The sequence below is a fragment of the Plasmodium knowlesi genome (genome assembly GCF_000006355.2).
Source record: "Plasmodium knowlesi strain H genome assembly, chromosome: 1".
Taxonomy (NCBI): Eukaryota; Apicomplexa; class Aconoidasida; order Haemosporida; family Plasmodiidae; genus Plasmodium; species Plasmodium knowlesi.
Window position 1 is genome coordinate 506,332 of NC_011902.2, and position 17,375 is coordinate 523,706.

At 43.9% G+C, this 17,375-nt stretch overlaps 6 protein-coding genes across 6 annotated transcripts; 3 read left to right on the top strand and 3 right to left on the bottom strand.

Moving 5' to 3' along the window:
• Positions 1 to 874: 874 nt before the first annotated feature.
• On the top strand, positions 875 to 2,681 carry PKNH_0110900 (26S proteasome regulatory subunit RPN10, putative; the record flags this gene model as incomplete). Its single annotated transcript, XM_039113748.1, has 2 exons — positions 875 to 964; positions 1,338 to 2,681. 2 exons carry the CDS (start codon positions 875 to 877, stop codon positions 2,679 to 2,681), a joined length of 1,434 nt encoding a protein of 477 aa, XP_038969372.1.
• Positions 2,682 to 3,219: 538 nt separating this feature from the next.
• PKNH_0111000 (serine protease DegP, putative) lies at positions 3,220 to 4,449 on the top strand (the record flags this gene model as incomplete). The annotated part of the gene is made up of 2 exons (XM_039113749.1): positions 3,220 to 4,219; positions 4,394 to 4,449. The coding sequence occupies 2 exons, from the start codon at positions 3,220 to 3,222 to the stop codon at positions 4,447 to 4,449; spliced, it is 1,056 nt and encodes a 351-aa protein (XP_038969373.1).
• Positions 4,450 to 5,052: 603 nt separating this feature from the next.
• Positions 5,053 to 7,029, bottom strand: PKNH_0111100 (glutathione synthetase, putative; the record flags this gene model as incomplete). The annotated part of the gene is made up of 1 exon (XM_002257566.1): positions 5,053 to 7,029. The coding sequence occupies one exon, from the start codon at positions 7,027 to 7,029 to the stop codon at positions 5,053 to 5,055; it is 1,977 nt and encodes a 658-aa protein (XP_002257602.1).
• Positions 7,030 to 7,683: 654 nt separating this feature from the next.
• Positions 7,684 to 12,267, top strand: PKNH_0111200 (conserved Plasmodium protein, unknown function; the record flags this gene model as incomplete). The annotated part of the gene is made up of 5 exons (XM_039113750.1): positions 7,684 to 7,927; positions 8,083 to 8,352; positions 8,530 to 11,879; positions 11,998 to 12,029; positions 12,174 to 12,267. The coding sequence occupies 5 exons, from the start codon at positions 7,684 to 7,686 to the stop codon at positions 12,265 to 12,267; spliced, it is 3,990 nt and encodes a 1,329-aa protein (XP_038969374.1).
• Positions 12,268 to 13,156: 889 nt separating this feature from the next.
• Positions 13,157 to 14,434, bottom strand: PKNH_0111300 (proteasome subunit alpha type-6, putative; the record flags this gene model as incomplete). The annotated part of the gene is made up of 3 exons (XM_002257568.1): positions 13,157 to 13,512; positions 13,835 to 14,185; positions 14,359 to 14,434. The coding sequence occupies 3 exons, from the start codon at positions 14,432 to 14,434 to the stop codon at positions 13,157 to 13,159; spliced, it is 783 nt and encodes a 260-aa protein (XP_002257604.1).
• Positions 14,435 to 15,638: 1,204 nt separating this feature from the next.
• PKNH_0111400 (coenzyme Q-binding protein COQ10 homolog, mitochondrial, putative) lies at positions 15,639 to 16,923 on the bottom strand (the record flags this gene model as incomplete). The annotated part of the gene is made up of 5 exons (XM_002257569.1): positions 15,639 to 15,782; positions 15,986 to 16,051; positions 16,242 to 16,277; positions 16,437 to 16,556; positions 16,672 to 16,923. 5 exons carry the CDS (start codon positions 16,921 to 16,923, stop codon positions 15,639 to 15,641), a joined length of 618 nt encoding a protein of 205 aa, XP_002257605.1.
• Positions 16,924 to 17,375: the final 452 nt, after the last annotated feature.

Below are 17,375 nucleotides of genomic sequence, written 5' to 3' on the forward strand. Positions count from 1 at the left end.
CCTCCGTTCGTGCCCACACGAGTGCAGTGCATTCTGTGCGATCCTCTGTTGCACTTCTACATAAGCAATGCTAAACATACACGGGGGGAAGGGGACGCAAGGATGGGTTGTGCACTCCCCGTCATCACGCACTGCTTGATAATGATGGCTACGCAAGAGAAGACTGAAACTGATGGTGGAAAAGTGTAACTAGAGCAATGTTCGCCTTTTTCCACCTTGGGGGAATTTGGAGCACGCACCGAATGGCGCGCCAGGTGGGTTTAATAAAAACGACACGGACCAACAAAAGGTGAACGCAACTGTACTGTACGCGCATAGTCCGGAAATATATACCCACACAGTGCAGAGCATCAAATGGGAAAAAAAAAAAAAAAAAAAAAAAAAAAAAAAAAAATCACCTTGGTTAATTTGAACGAAAAACAATTCCCTCGCTGCTAACCACGCAAGAGAGAAAAAAAAAAAAAAAAAAAAAAATAAATAAATAAATAAAATGAACGCGAGGAGGTATGGTATCATAATTACGCCATTCAAATAAACGCATCCTACGCGGGTGTTTAACTCGCGCGTGAAAGATTGTACTAAGTGTATGAATATCCCACCAAAACTTGTGCTTGACCACACTACACTTGGGAAGAGTCCATTTGGGCACACCTCTTCGCTTGAAGTGCATTTGCGGTAACCGGAGAGAGGTACGCTTGGGCGCTCGAAGGGGAAGCCACTACCTCCGAAGGATCACACACATCCTCGTGCACGCTACTTGCGAGCTCACACCCGTAGGCAGAAGTTCAAATTCCTTCTTGCGTGCATTCCTGTCTGCCGGCGGACCAAGTGACCGAACCTGACACGAACCGACCTGACTCCACTTGACGCGAAAATGAGTTCCATCGAGGCGACCATCATCTGCATTGACAACAGTGACTACAACAGGAATGAGGACATCGTGCCGAATAGGTTTCTCTCGCAGGTGAGTAGGGTGCAGCGCGAGTCATTCAGTGCATGGACCGCTTTACATGGACCGCTTTACATGGACCACTTTACATGGACCACTTTACATGGACCGCTTTACATGGACCGCTTTACATGGACCACTTTACATGGACCACTTTACATGGACCGCTTTACATGGACCGCTTCATATGCACCGTTTCACATGGACCGCTTCATATGCACCGCTTTACATGGACCGCTTCATATGCACCGTTTCACATGGACCGCTTCATATGCACCGTTTCACATGCACCGCTTCACATGCACCGCTTCACATGCACCGCTTCACATGCACCGCTTCACATGCACCAATTTGAACACTCTTTGCACACATTTTTCCTCCCCCTTAGATCGACTGCGTGAACGTGCTCTGTTGTAACAAGACGAGCATGCACTACAAAAACAACATCGGAATAATAATGATGGCAGGAGACAAGACAAAAGTGAAGGTGTCCCTGACAAATGACATAGGGCAACTACTCTCCTGTATCCACGACATTAAGTTGGACGGCACATGTGACATCGTGAGAAGTCTACTGATCGCCCAGCTTGCCCTGAAGCATCGCGTGGACAAAAATCTGGCGCAAAAAATTATGCTCTTTGTAGGGAGCCCCTTCAAAGTTAATGAAAAACAACTAATCAGTACAGGTAAACAGTTAAAGAAAAACAACATCTGTCTAGATATAATTAGTTATGGAGACATACACACAAATAGAGATATCCTGATGATGTTATACAACAGCGTAAATAGCAATGACAACTGTAAATTCATTGAGTGTCCTGAAACGGAGAACAACCTTAGCAGATTTGTTCTGAATTCTTTACTTAACAATAACGATTATAATATTGAAAATATCCAGGAGGATGATCAATTAATGAGTGCTATGCAAATGTCTCTGGGGGAAAATCAACAATTAAATGATCAGAAAAATGTTTCTACCTCCGGTGGTATTATCTACACTTCTAATAACAGTGACTTACCCACTATTGAAGAAATTGAAAATATGAAAGACATTGATAATGAGTTGAAGGAGGCCTTAATTTTATCGCTCAAGGAATATTATGAGAAGAACAAGACGGAAAATGCCAATCAGGAGGATGGTGAAGGGGATGGCAAAAAGGAAGTCAAAGAGGGAGATGATGTATCAGACCATGTATCAGACGATGTGTTAGACGAAGCGGCAGACGAAGCGAATAATCAGGCTGTTCCATCAAATGAAGACAACCCCATCGGAACAGACAAACCAAGTGATGACACCCCCTTTGATGAAAAAGAAGAAGAAAATTTTTCCCTCGTAAATGAGAGCTATAAAAACAACTTTGACAGTGGAGACCATCAGACACAGGTCGAAGATGCCAAGGAGAAAAAAGAAAACGAGAGCTACGAGAAGGTGTTCAAAATAGATAAAGAGGAAGGTAACTTGCAGGATAACACTCAAGGGGGTGGCATAAATGAAAAGTTGTATAATTCGGAGAAGAGCGTTTCAAAAGAGAATGATGGGGTGGGTGTGTCCAGTGAGAATCAGGATGGTGGTGATGCTCCTTCGACCACGCATATTCAGGACACCAGCTATATTTCCAGCATCCTCGGGAAGATTAACGCAACTGTGAATGTGTTCAGCGGTGAAAAATCGGACGAAAAGGAGAAGGAGTCGGCGGACAAGGGGGACGCCTCCTCCGGGGAGGATCAGTAGCGGTGCCAAGGCGTTAACAGTTGGTATCACTGCAAACGTGCCATACCCCTCGCAGCTAATCTGTACTGCTTTTCTCCCCCTTAGCATGCTCTTTTTTTTTTTTTTTTTTTTTTTTTCTTTTTTTTTTCGCCTGAATGTTCATATTTTTTGGCAATTTTTTCTGAACGGTCCAGGTGAAATATGATCAAAATTGCACCGTATCAAGTTTCATTTTGGCTGTTTTTTTTTTTTTTTTTTTTTTTTTTTTTGAACTCACCAAAATGCAACTTGGTGCAGTGGAAGGGGAGGGAGCTCCTACGACTGCATGCGCGGGAAGAAAAAAGCGAAATATACACTTACGTGTGATTATGTGTACACGCAGGGTGATAACCTCCAAGCAGTTTTTTTTTTTTTTTTCCACTTGGACCTTGTCATGTGCATAGCATTGTCTACGCGGAGGGCGTACCAATCTTTTCCCTCCAAAGGAACAAACAAAAATAAGTAGGCACACCTGTGAGTGCATGACCTGCCCCCGGTGTCTTTCCAAATTTACGACAAAATGAAGTTGTCTCTGCTGAGTTATTCATTCTGTGCGTCTGTCGCAGCGCTCCTGATTATACGGGATGAGGGTGACACCTCGGGTAGCTTCTTTGCTTCGTGCGCTGCTTGGCCGATGGGTGAAAGGGCACCCCGGACTGACGGTACCAACTACACACATCATAACAGGGGGGAGTTAACAACAGAGATTGGACTGGAGGAGGAGCATCTTTACAACGATACAGAAACGCAGGGAGGAGATGACTCTGAACTTGTATTCAATAAAAGGACACCAAGTGTTCGGAGTAAAAGTAGCACAGTAGATCCTCCCTTCGTTAAATACGTTCCCGCGTATGTTAATCTGCCCGTGAATTACAAACCAGTGGCTAAAATGAATGCAGCTGGTGGAGAAGAAGAGAGCGGACTCCCCCTTAGCGATATATACAAGGAGGGCGATCATCACCCGAGTGAACGCACAAAGGATGGACAGTACGATCCTTCAATACAACAGTATGAAGTCTCATTTAAAAATAATACCGTAGAAGGTGAATACCCTAGTGAAAGCAACTACCAAGTTCAGGAGGAACCTCTCTCTGGTGCACCTAACACATGGAGGCGAAAAAAAAAAAAAAAAACCTTAGACCACAGAATGAATTTAATAGAACACAATCTGAAGGACTACTCACCAATGAAGGATCAGCTCATTCACAGAAAACCGTTAAACTCATATATAAGTAACTTCTATGATGGTACCTCAGACAAGTCTGTACAACATCGAATAGGAAAAATCAAACTCAGTACCCACAGGAACGATAGAAGAATGATAAAAGATATTCTCACCCCACAGACGGTTAAAGTTATGAAAGAGTACCTACTGAAGAGGAGAAAAAAATATGGAAATGAAAAAATCCAGCATTTAGTGGATTCGTCCTCAGATCAGATGTACAGGGAAGATAGTGCCTCCTTGGGAAATAGCTGGAAGGGTAGCATAAAAGTGAGTCATCCGTTGAGATTCTTTCCAGGTAAGACCATTCACCGGGGATTGTGGGTTCACAATGAGCGATTGCCGCAGTATGGAACATCTGTGTGGGTGTTCTCCATTTTGAATTTCACTCACGTGTTCATGGAAAATCTTCCCCAATCGAGCACCTGTAAAAACGTTGCCACGACTACCTCATCGACTTTCCCCTTCTCAGCGAGCTTTCCTCTCCACACTCCGATGACAGCAAACCAGGGAGAAGCCAAGAGGTGAATTATAAATAAGAAGGTAGCATGAAATTTAAACCAACTAAGGATAAGGAGATGTGGAACGTTCTGAGGAGGATGCTCAGACAGATGTGATACACAAACATATAGGGAAGTGCCCTGAAGCTCTACATACACATGAGTGAAGCGATCCTTGAAATTGTCTGATGGAAAGGAGTCCCCAGAAGGGAGAAACCGGGTATAATTCATACCCTCCACAGGGAGGCAAAGCGGGACCCATGCATCACCCTATAATACAAATTCTCTCCATAAGAACTACTGTTTTCGTACACACACACACACACACACACTACTTTGCAAGTGTGGAGTTGTCAACCAAGGAAATATTATCCTAACGAATACACATAACTTGCCATATACAGCATGACGATGTTAGTGAAAGAACACGTGTGTTGGAATGTACGTATTGTTAGATTCGAGTTTCTACGATGATGTGAACGCCCTCGGGATAAGTGCATCAAGGCGTCGTTCGAGCGTGGTGCTTATAGTTGGGCATCCCAACATATGGGGTGCCACCCTTACAGCTACTAAGCATGTCGCGGTGTCGATCGTGCTGACCGTGTCGATCGTGTTGATCAGGCTAACTTGGTCACACCAAGAAGAAGGAGTCCAAGCTGGAGATGCCGGAAATGGCACCCCCCTCGTTCTCCCTGTAGTTCTTCGTCCGCACGAGGTATCCCTTCTGTTCATTCAGCACGTTCACATTTTTACAAAACAAAAAATTATGAAAGAGACTAATTTCCGATATAGATTGTTCTGGAGAAAATTCAACAGCATAAGATTTGCTTCCACATTGAACGCACGACAATTTTCCTCCCACTTCTCCCTTCTTAGTATGGGATGATGAATCATCAGTACCCTCCCCAATTGGGCAGAGCTTCGTCCTGCAATGTACTGCAATAAATGGAGTAGGAAATAACTTCTGCATGAGAACATAAAAAGAAAGCTTATCCCGTTCCTCCGGTTTATAGTAAAGCATAAGTTTTTCCTGCATATCTCTACCGTGTAAATTGTTCTTTCCTCCCTCCCTCTGTGGTTTAAGCAAATAATTGTGTTCCTCCTTAATGGCATGAGAAACGATGTGCTCATTTTGACTCAGCGATGGATCCACCTGCAGAGCGAATGTTTTCTGTAAGAGCTTCATGTCGTGATCTATTTGCTTGTCTGATTTTTTCATCTTGTTTAGGTCTACAGAAAGATAGCGTTTTAGGATGGACTCATCCAGGAGGATCATTTGAATTCGTTTGGATCCTACGAGCTGATATGGTAAGGATGGTATTTTTACAGCATCACTAAATTCGAATAACTCCCTAACTTGCCAAATTATTTCATTAAAATGGTCTGGTGAATACAATGATCTAAAGTATATCACACTGATTTCAAACACATGTTGCTTATAATCCGAGAACTCCTCTCCATATGGGTGATACTCTTCCGTATTCAAATCTAGGAGGAGTTTCCCTGGAGCATACTCGCCTTTGTGAAGATCGTCTTGACACTCCTTCACCCTTTTTAATGTCTCTTCTAACGTTTCATTTGGATAATTTAAAAAAATTTTTTTTTTTTCATAAAGAAGTTCTAACTCCTTTAGAGTTAGGAACTTGAAAGTTATATCCATTTTATTTAATTCATATTTGGTTTTATATTTATCGAAACGGTTAAGGTCATCATCATGTAGGATGGAAAGGATGATTGTTTTATTGTGTCCTTGCAATGGTTTTGTTTCGGTTAGATAAGCTTCGTGGCATTTCTTCAAGCACGTGACTATCCCATCGAGGAAGTTATTTTTAAATTTCTCCTCCAGGATGGAGCTCACATCCATATCCGACTGTCCTCCAGCTCCCTCACGTTGTCCTTGCGATTTCCCTTCCAGGGAGAAACACTCTCGGTAAACATGCCTCAGCATATTCTTGTGTGCCTCGAAAAGCACAGTCGACAAGTTGCCAAATGCCACCGAAATGGTGTTATACTCTATTTGCTTCACTTGACGACTCTGCCCATTTTCTTCGTTTTTTCCATCATGTTCATCCTGACCGTTTCGTTCGTCTTGCGCGTTTTGTCTGCTATCCAACATATAATCCGATCTACCAATAACGCAACGTATGTCGTTTTTTATGTCTCGCCCTCGACCCTCCTCCTTACTTAAGTAGACTCTCTCGCAAATACCAATGAGCCTTCCACAGAACTCGTCATAATTTTTTATCCCTTCGAAGAGGCCTAATAAGAAAGGCATATCGCAAACGATGTTATCGAACAATTCCGCGTGAAGCAATGTGCACTTCTGGCAAAGCTGTAAGATATTTCGATTTAGCTTCTGTGGGAGCACTGAAAATGAGAAAAGCTTGGGATCTTGGAAGTACATCGTGTTGCCCTCTCCTGGGCATGCTTTGGTGAAGGTATAGAATGCTCCATGATTTAGGTAGTCCATTAAATCTTGTATGAGGAGTTGTATCCGTGCATAACTGAGGTATTGGTTATTGTCTTTCTTCTCCGTGAAGAAATTTAGGATTTCCCGCCTCACCACTTCATAGAAGTGGTTCACCCTGTTCTCTAGGTCACCCTCCATGGGGGCTACGCTCCTGCTCTGGGTAATGCTTCCCTTCGTGATTTCTTCCACTGACATGGCTATACGATTTCATAATTATGCGATGGCATACTCATATACATCCTCATGGATACATGTTTATGTGCTCTTTTTGAGCATTATCTTTTTCTTTTTCTTTTTTTTTTTTTTTAATTTTTTTCCCTTACGAAAGGTGAAAGGAAATGCACAAATTTGGTATGTCCCCCAGGGGAAACTCCCCGGTGACGCATTGCTATGGGCTGTGGGGACATAAATACCCCGTCGCGAAGGTGTTAATTTTTTTTTTTTTTTTTTTTTTTTTTTTTTTTTTTTTTTTTTTTCCTCCTTTTGATAAAATGTTAGAACGAAGTTTGCACGCTGCAGGCCGACAGGCAAAAACAAAAAGTGGAGCAACAAAGAGAGGAGTAGCAAAAAAGTGTTGCAAAAAGGGAGCAACAAAAAGAGGAACATCAAAACTGCGGAACGAACCGAATCACATCGCGTGAATATTCACCTGACTTGTGCAGGTAACTTGTGGAGAAATTTACTTAAGAGGTAATTTTCTCAGAACACGTGTTGGGAGGTAATTTCCGTTTTTTCTCCCGCACTTTTTCGTGACATAACCCATCGTTTGTTTGTGAGGCAAGTGGTAGGAGGATGGTCAAAGCAGACGATGAAAAGGTGGGGAAGAGGGCCTCGCGAGGCACTTCACGGAATGGTCCATCAAGAGGTAGAAAGAAGAAATGTGCGGAGGTTATTCCTCAGGAAGAGGAATTGCCTGATCATCAAGGTGAAAATGATCAAGCCACGCAGAGGAACATTATCATTATAGGGGATGAGAATCTCACCTTTTCCAAGTTAGTAATTGATGCCTATCCGTCCGCCCACATTTACATAGCGAGTAAGTGCTTGCCTTCGCCGTGTCCGTACAGTACAACGTATGTTTGATGTATCGTATGTTTGATGTATCGTATGTGAGGTGCATCGTATGTGAGGTGTATCGTATGTGAAGTGTATCGCATATACCATGCAATTTGAACCATTTCTCCCCCCAAGGCACCTCCACCGAGCTAGAAATGGATCGCCTGCTCCGCGACCTGGAAAAACGCAAGAGGAGGAAACTGCTGAACGAAGCCATGCAACAGGAGGAAGGCATGCAGATGGAAGAAGATATCCCTATTGAGAAGACACCCTTTTACTACACCAGAAAGTTCTTGAAGGAGCATGCGGAGCAGGGGGTCTCCGTTATCTTCAGTGCCAATTTGTTTTACTTGGGTCGTCATTTCCCGAACTGTTTCTTCGATACTGTGTATCTGGTTCTACCAGGTGAGGGGCTCTTCCGTGTATCGGCATCGCCACGTTGTCCTGTCGACCCGTCTGTATATACCTGCACGTGTGTGTATATACCTGAACGTGTGTGTATACCTTCGCATCGCTGTGGAAAGGTGCATGGGTGTAGATCCAATTCCTCCGCTTCATCCAACCTGTACCCATTCCTTTCAGGCCTCTGCTACAATATACAGGAGACTGGACTCAAGTACAACGACAAGGTGACTGCCCTCCGGATATATTATTTTCTCATTTGCGTTCTTATAGAAGTTATTCAAGTTAGCCAGAAGAATGCCGAGATACATTTGTTTTGGACGACGGAGAAATTAAGGAAGTTCACTGAGGATGAGGAGCCCACCGACTTGGCGGAGAAGGAAGAAGGAGAAGAAAAGAAGATGGATGATGAGAGGGAAACAAAGCGAGAGAGCATTCATGAGACATTAAATAGTTTGAAGAATCTCATGTGCAGTGGAAAGGGGGAGGAAGCTGTCGCTCAAGAGGGAGAAGGCCTTCATGGGGAAGAGAACGTAGAGGCTGCGGATGATGCGAACTGTGACACCGTAGCAGAACCGAATGGAGAAACAGTTGTGGAGCCGAATGACGATGTTGTTGAAGAAGGCGTTGAGGCACAATCCGATGCAGAGCGAGAGAAGGAGAACGAGGGGGATGGTGAAAGCACCGAAAATAAGGAGAAACCCGCAGAGGAGGTCACAGAGGAGGTCGCAGAGGAAGTAACTGAAGGAGGGGGAGACGTGTGCATCAAGCTATCTAGCTATGCGAACATGTACACAGAGGAGGAGGAGCCCGAGAAAGACAGTGCGGACAACGCGGAGAATGCGGAGAATGCGCGGGAGGAGAACGCAGGGGCGGATAACAATGACAACCACAACAATGACGACGACAACAACGATAATGACAACAACGATAACGATAACGATGATGACGATGACGATGATGATGGTAGTGATGACGACGATAGAGACGATGATGACATGGCTCGCTTCTCCCACCTCTTCGACGGAGAGGGAAAGAATAAAAATAAAAATGACAATCTCATCACAGAAAAGAAAGAGGAATTTGGCACTTCCCCAATAGTAACTTACGTGGTGCACTCCACGGACGGAGAAGAAGAAAAGAAAAAAAAAATAAGCCAAATGAATATCGCAAAATTCCCACTCCTTTACCATGTAGACATTGAAAAACTCATGAAGTTATTTTCCTTCGATGATCAGAACGAGCAGGAAGGAGAACAACAAGAGGAACAACAAGAGGAACAGCAAGAGGAGCAACAGGAGGAAAAAGAAAAAGAGGAAGAGGAAAAGAAAAAGAGGAAGAGAAGAAAGAAGAAGGAAGAGGAGGAGGAAGAACAGAAGAAGGAGCAAAAGCAGTCGGAGAAGCACAAGGAGAAAAAAGCAAAAGTCGATATAGAAGCACTTGTCGACAAGTACGTGCCAGTCATCTATGGTAACCATTTTACATACAATGAGTTTTTAAAGAAGTGTGCATTTTATTCTTTCGTTTTGAAAAAGAAAAAGATTATCATCCCTGAAGAGATGGCACTGGTATTGGAGCCAAATTTCAGTCGTGAATTCTCTGTGGAGAGTTACTCCTTTTTGAGAAAAAAATATTTTCAAGAGTTTCATGAAAAAATTAAGTTGTACACCACGATAAAGGATCAACTGATGCACATCAGCCATATGCGTTACAGGCTGTACGTACAGCACGTGAGGAGTAATGTCTCTGGGGGCGGGAGGAGGTCGTCCCACCTGTCCTACTATTTGTTTCAGGCTGAGTTGAATAACCAAATGAGGAGAGGGACTGCGCGCGTGGAGGAAGCCCCCGCCGTTGAAGAAGTGCCCACGGGTGATGCAGTACCTGTGAAGGAAGAAGTTCCAACAGGGGAGGAAGCACCTACAGGGGAGGAAGCGCCTACAGGGGAGGAAGTTCCTACAGGGGAAGAAGCACCTACAGGAGAAGAAGCACCTACAGGAGAAGAAGCGCCCGCGGAGGAAAAAATACCGACGGAGGAAGAAGCCCCCATCGGGGAAGACGCCCCAACAGGTGTGGAAATTCCCACCGGAGAGGAAGGGCCCCCTGCCGACGCATCCACCACTGATGTATTGACTGCTGATGCCCCGTCGGCGGATAAACTGTGGAAGTGCATCTTCAGCCCACTGGATTTTTTCCACGCCAGTGACAACATGAGTGCCTACTTCGAGTACTACATAAATATGAAGAGGAAGAAAAAAGGAGGAGGTCGCCGAGGCATTTGTACCTTGTCCATAAAATTTGCCACCACTAGGAAAGGGCACAACAACGATTACTACCATAATAAAAAGTACCCCAAGCGCATTATGGGCGGAACCTACCGAAGCAGTACCTACTACCCCTCTATGTATGACATGAAGAGGAAGCCACCCCTTCTGCCAACGCCTTTAAATGAAATGTCCAGTGGCCACTCTCTTAGAGCCACCAGTGGATATGCCACGAAAAGTGGAGGAGGCGGGACAAATATTGGTAGGGGATCAGGTGGCATGAGTAAAGGAGGCCACCTCATAAACAAGGGAGCTCCTAGCGGTGTATATAAGCACACCATGCATAGCTCCAATCACGGATATAATAACCACGCATCCTATGGCAGTCACAGCTATAGTAACAACAAATACGGGGCTGGAGGGAATAGCTACGGAGGAGGTGGGAACAGCTACGGTAGTGGAAGTCACTACAACAACAGTTCACATAGCTACGGATCCCATAACAAGTACTACAGAAGTGATAAAATGGGTAGAGGCGTTACAACGGAGAGTTATGATAACAGGAGGGACGAGAAGAGTCTGAAGTACAACAAGAATGATAACCATAGGTCGAACCGGAACTCGAGTTCCACCTACCACAGTGGTCCCTACGGAAGCGGTGGTGGTGATGGTCACCATGATGGTGGTCATCATCGTGGTGGTGGAGGAGATAGTAGTGTGTCGAGCTTTCACGAGTCGAGCAGAGCATATGGTAGTTCCGTGCACCACAGCAGCTACGGATACAACCGATCCTCGAGGAACATGATGCACAAGTCCAATGAACGGGGCGATGCACGAAATGATCATCTGCGTAGTGACCCTCGAAGTGACTATCTTAGAAGTGATCCGCGAAACGATCTTCGAAACGACCTTCGAAACGACCTTCGAAGTGACATCAAAGGCACCAAGCGAAGGAGAGACGATTCCTATGAAACGCGAAGAGGATTCACAGAAGACAGCCACTCCCACAAACGCTACGAGAAGAGAGGAAGGAACTCCGACTACGATGTGAAGGACCATATGGATGAACGAAGGAGCGACAACCACCACCGGGCACCCAAGATGAATGCGGAGATGCAGGATCCCTACGCATCCACAAAGGAATCTACCAACAAGTACTACGACGGAAGCAACTACTCCATGAACAACTCCGACAAGAATGCGCGCATGATGCCGCCTCCACCCCCACGTGTACCCCAGCTATACGGTAGCCAGACTCAGCAGAAAATGGTAATACGAGTGTGAAGGAGCATTGACAGAGTTTTTCTTTGTTTGATTGCATGATAAGTTCTTCTCCTCCGTCATCACTCACATTTGAACTTTTTTTTTTTCTTTTTTCCCTACGCAGACGAACTATTACAATACGGATGACTTGCATAGGTAGTAGAAAGAGGCAGAACGTGCGCCTCCACATTTGCGTACCGTCGAACGTATCCACACATGCGCGCTTCCCACGTGTGAGTGATCACTTCTCTCGAATGCGTGGTCACTTCTCATTTCTACTTGCACTTCTTCCCACCGTAGCGAAAACAGATCCAACGGATTGAATTATAATTCGGGAGAGCTATACAACAAAAAGAGCCTATACTCACAGAGCAGGAGTTACAGGAATAACTAGAGGAGAGGAAGTTGATATCGAAATGGAAGAACCACTCTTCGTTTCACACACTCCTTCGCCCCTGAATATGTTATCCACTCTCCACTTGGGGCAAGGTTAAATCTTGCAGTGCTCCTCTGCTTATAACCCAACGTATGATGTCTTTCACATTATAAAAATGGAGAAATTATTTTTTTTTCCTTTACATCACCATTTTATTTCCAACGCCTGGGAAGGGTATATTGTATGTAGGTATCATGAAACGAAACTTTCTGTCCAACCATTTTCCTCTTCTCCCTTTGGAGTGGTATCTGGGGAGTTCATGTCGTAAACAATCCCTGGCCTGTATAGCTTTTCTTTTCCTTTTTTTATTTTTTATTTTTTTTTATTTTTTTGCTCGTTATTTCGCTATCACTAACAAGATGCCCGATGTGGGTGCCCTTTTTTGGAAGCAGGCAATAAACATGTGTGTGCACATAAATTTATGCATACGTCTGTATATACATATACTTATTTAATTATTTATGTACTCCTTTATTCACTTATACATATGCGCATCATCCCGTGTGGTGCGTTCGCTCTGACATTAATCGATACCTGGATGGTCACCTTCTCAACAAACGTTCCTCCATGCACATGCAGTATGGTCAGTCCATATGTGCTCTGTTCACACAGATCGTTTGGCCAATTGGGAGGCGTTTTTAAAATTACGACACAAGAAAAGTGTTACGAGAAAAAAAAAAAAAAAAAAAAAGCAACGCAATATGTGATATGTGTACAATGACTGAACACATGACACTCTTGCGAAGAAGGAATGATATGTAAAAGGAACTGGAGATTGTTCACCGACTGGTCCAACAGACCCACTTGATCCGCTCAGCGGGTTTGTTAAGACAAAATGCTCTACGAACTAATCCCGCTCCGCGATGAAGGTCAAATAATTGTCGATCTCCTTCTCGCCGATTTGCGTAAAGTTGGGGTTCGCCTTCGAAACGATTCCCATTTCTATTTCGTTGGCCTTCAAGTCAAATGCCAAAATTGTCTGCAGCGCTTCAATGGCCAAGATGATGGTGTTTTGTATATCCTCCTCTAACGTCTCCTGTTGTACTTTTCTCCTTCTCTTCTCCAATAGCCTCTCCAATATGCTTATGCTTTCTTGTTCCTTGTTGCCAATCACACACGCGCGATAGCCTGCGCAGAACCCAGACGGATCGAACTTGAACAGGCTCGGTTTGTTGTCCTCGCCCATGCCTATGATCATTCCGCCTTGGGAAGGGGGGGAGAGACGGGATGAATCGGTAAAGGGGTGTGCATTGTAAGTTGCACGTGTGTAAAACTTATATGGTAAAAAAGAAAAATTATGACCCGTTCATATTTTTTTTTTTTTCTTTTTTCGAAATAGCTATTATGTCTACATTTTGGCTAGCTCACATGATTTAATTGTTTTTTTTTTTTTTTTTTTTTTTTTTTTTCGAAATAGCCATTTTGTCTACATTTTGGCTAGCTCACATGAAGGGGTCATAATTTTACTCAGCGAGCGGGTGGGGGGGCCGCGCGCCACGTCCTTTTCCCCATCTCGAAAACTTACTGCAAGCGTGCAGCCTCATGTAGGCGTGCTGAGTGAAAATCTGGATTTTGTCGCAAATGTTCCTGCACAAGGTTTCCACGTTAACGTTGTGTCCATTGGAATACAAGAACTCGGCGGCCTCCATCCTAGCCTTATACACCATGCTGAGGCAATCCCCAGGCATTCCCACCATGGAGCATCCTATTTCATCGGTTATGTTATAGATGTTCGTAATATTGTTGTAATCTAGGAGTTTGTCTTGCGAGATGTACTGCGTTGCCATTTTTTTTTGGGAAATTATTACGGCACAGTTTTCTCCTTTCACGCCGATTGACGTTATGTTGGTGTTCTTCACAGCCTTAATCGCGTATTCTGCGTAGAGTGGCGGGGTGCGCACACAGGAGGGGAGAGGGGGATGTTAGGGGGGTACAGGAAAATCGGTGGAGTGACAGCACATCCAGGGTGTGCTTCTCTCCCGTTGGTGGGAACGCTGCATTTCTTCACCAAATTTCTCTCCTTACAAAAACTTACGCGAGGGCACTTACCAATCTGGTAGAGGTTCCCATCGGGGGAGAAGATAGTTAGGTGCCTATCGTACATGCTCTGCGACTGTCTCACCATGTTGACTGTTCTCGATAACGATGAGTGAAGTGTGCAATGCTTTTCCTTTCTTTCTTGCTCTGCCGCTTCTTCTCTTTACCGTCGTATGGGTAAAAAGGGCAACAGTGGTGAAGGTGACTTACACGAAGTAAGCGACGCTTGTGCTGTGCGTGTGAATGGAGCCGATCCACCAGGTACTTCCCGTTGGTGTGCTCTCCTTCTTGTATTCTTCCACCACACGTGTAACTTCGTATGGTTCCTTTATCTAACACTCGCGCAGGTCAAGTCGGCGGAAATTCCTCGTTCGGGGAGGTGGAAGGGGAAAAAAAAAAAAAAAAAAGAAGAAACAGGCCTCCTATATGAATGACGAAATGGAAAGAACAAAGATGAAAATAAAAAAAAAATAAAAAAACACGAAAACACAGAAACACATACGTAGGTCACAAAAAAGAATTGCTCATTATGCTAAACGCAGATCTGTGCACTGCGGCTTGACAATAAGCACATGAAAAAAAAAAAAAAAAAAAAAAAAAAAGGTATTTCCGTAATTGTATTCCTTATGCACTTGTGCAGAGAGGAAATGTAGTAAGGCTCTTCTTCCTAGCCTTCCATACCTCAAATGAAGTTTTTCCTTTAAGTATTCGTTTTAGGATTAGGGGGTACACATACGTGTACAGCCCCTGCATGGAGGGGATAATGACATATGTTTTCGCGGAGCCCTTGATGATGACACATTATTGTGTACACATATTATAGTCGAGTTTTTTTTTTTTTTTTTTTTTTTTTTTTTTTTTTCATAAAAATAGTAATAAAAAAGAATTTGGAAAGTATGACTCAGTTGAGGTGTAGTATCTACTCCCCCTTGGAGTGACTTCCAATTTTTTTTTTTTTTTTTTTTTTTTCCGATTTAAACCAATTTTCGTTGCAGTGTGGAAAGATAAAGTAAGTTCGGGAATTTCCAGCCACGTGTGATGAACAATGCGGTTGGCGGTTGGCGGCTGTGCCAACCTGGAACTTCCATCCAAAGGAGGGAAAGCTTTCCTCTTCCCCCCTCATGAAGAAAAAAAAAAAAAAAAATTGGCAACACAGTGTGCATACGTAGCAGTGAAGAAAATAGAAATGCTTGTGTAGTTTCCTCCTGGAAGGAATGGAGTATTATAGCAGTTGATCGAGGGGGAAGACGAAATGTGGAAGTACACCTTTCTGCCCCCTCACTACTCTCCTTTCACCGTTTAAGCAAATGACGGAAGAGCACGTCGATATTTCTCAGGCTGTTCATCCGCGCCTCCCGGATGAAGGCATAGAGTATTTTCTTCCCCATCTCTTGTATATACATGCGCATGAAATTCTGATAAACCATGTTTCTTAGCTGTGTTGTGTGTGTGTGTAGGAAAAGAACATAACGCGGGATGTGTCATAAAGGAGTAAAGGTGGGTACTGTGCTCTGCTTGCAGTGGTCACATGAATGGACCAAAGGGAGGAAAAATCCCACGCGATAAACTTAGTTGCCTCCACGTAGTTGCGCCCATCGTGTCGTTTATCCTTGTGGGGGCACTAGTCCATTTAACCTACCCGAAAGCTTATGTAAAAGTCGACATTGATACAACCCGTTTTGTCTTCAATGATCCATTCAGTCGTCTGACAGGGGATGGAGTGAGAACGAAACAACTATGGCATGTGGCATCACTGGTGGTATAGTCATCAAAACGGTCATTATTCATGTAACGGCGATTTTTCGTAGTGCTAGCTCTAGTTAGCACGTGGGGTGAATTTTTTTTTTTTTTTTTTTTTTTTTTTTTTTTTTTTATCCCTCCCCATTTATGCATACCAAGTGGTTAAACAGGTTCGTGTCTGCGCTGGAAACCTGAAAAAAAGGGGGAGAAAAAAAAAAGAAAAAAGGAAAAAAAGAAAAGATAGAGTTATATTCATGGACATGCCCTTAAGATGTACATCCATCTAATGTCCGAATGGAAAATTCGTCCAGGAATATCCCACCACTAATGTTCCATTTATAACCCCTAACCTTGACAGTGGTAGGAACCTTAAACCGAATGACGGAGTCGTATGATTCCTTGAAAAACAGGTTCTCTATTTGGAGGAAGGCCTTGAACTGCTCCTCCGTCTTTTCCGTTATTCTGCTTTTCTGCAATATTAGAGGAAGGAGTTAGACGAGATAAGGTTGGCTTATCATGAACACCTAGCCGTTTGACAGAATTTTAAGATCTCGCTGAATGCACACAACAAGTATACAACCTTACCGTGACGTATGGCAAAAAGTGACTGTACCGATCTACATTCAGAACGGTGTAGAAGAAAACATGGCTTTGACAAATAACATCAAGGTTTTTCCTATATATGATGTCTTCAGTTGGGGTCCAAAGCTTCTTCCTAAAGAGGGAGTAGTTTCTTCTACAGCTATAGCAGTTGCTACTACCATTGACTACACTTCTGATGAGTGCCTGGCTGGGCGCGTTCTTCTTGACGAATTGGGCAAGTGGCATCCACCTCATCCTGTTCTTAGGGGAGAGAGGAACACGAAAAAAAAAAAAAAAAAAAAAAAAAAACCAAACCACCACATGCACTTGGCATCACATGTTCCCAGTTTGCGTGCTTCCACCTGCAAGGAATGAGCTAAGTATCCATATCACGGGGGGGAAAGGATCTGAATTGATACGTTCGGTCCAGTCATCCTTCCAAGATGAAGCGCACAACCCTAATGGGTGGTCTACCTTAGTGGTGCTCTCCTCTTTACAGGAATGCACTGATGTCACGCAATGAAATGATAAGTGCGCTGGATATTATACATTGCCTTTGTGGCAACTTCACAGAGATAAGGAATGGGCAAAGGTTCGGAGACCCCCATCCGTCCGAGAGGCCTGTCACCGTTGTGTGTTCTTTCTTATCATCGGGGGGGGGAAAGAGATTCCTGTATGCTCTTATCTACAATGAAAAATGCCCCCCC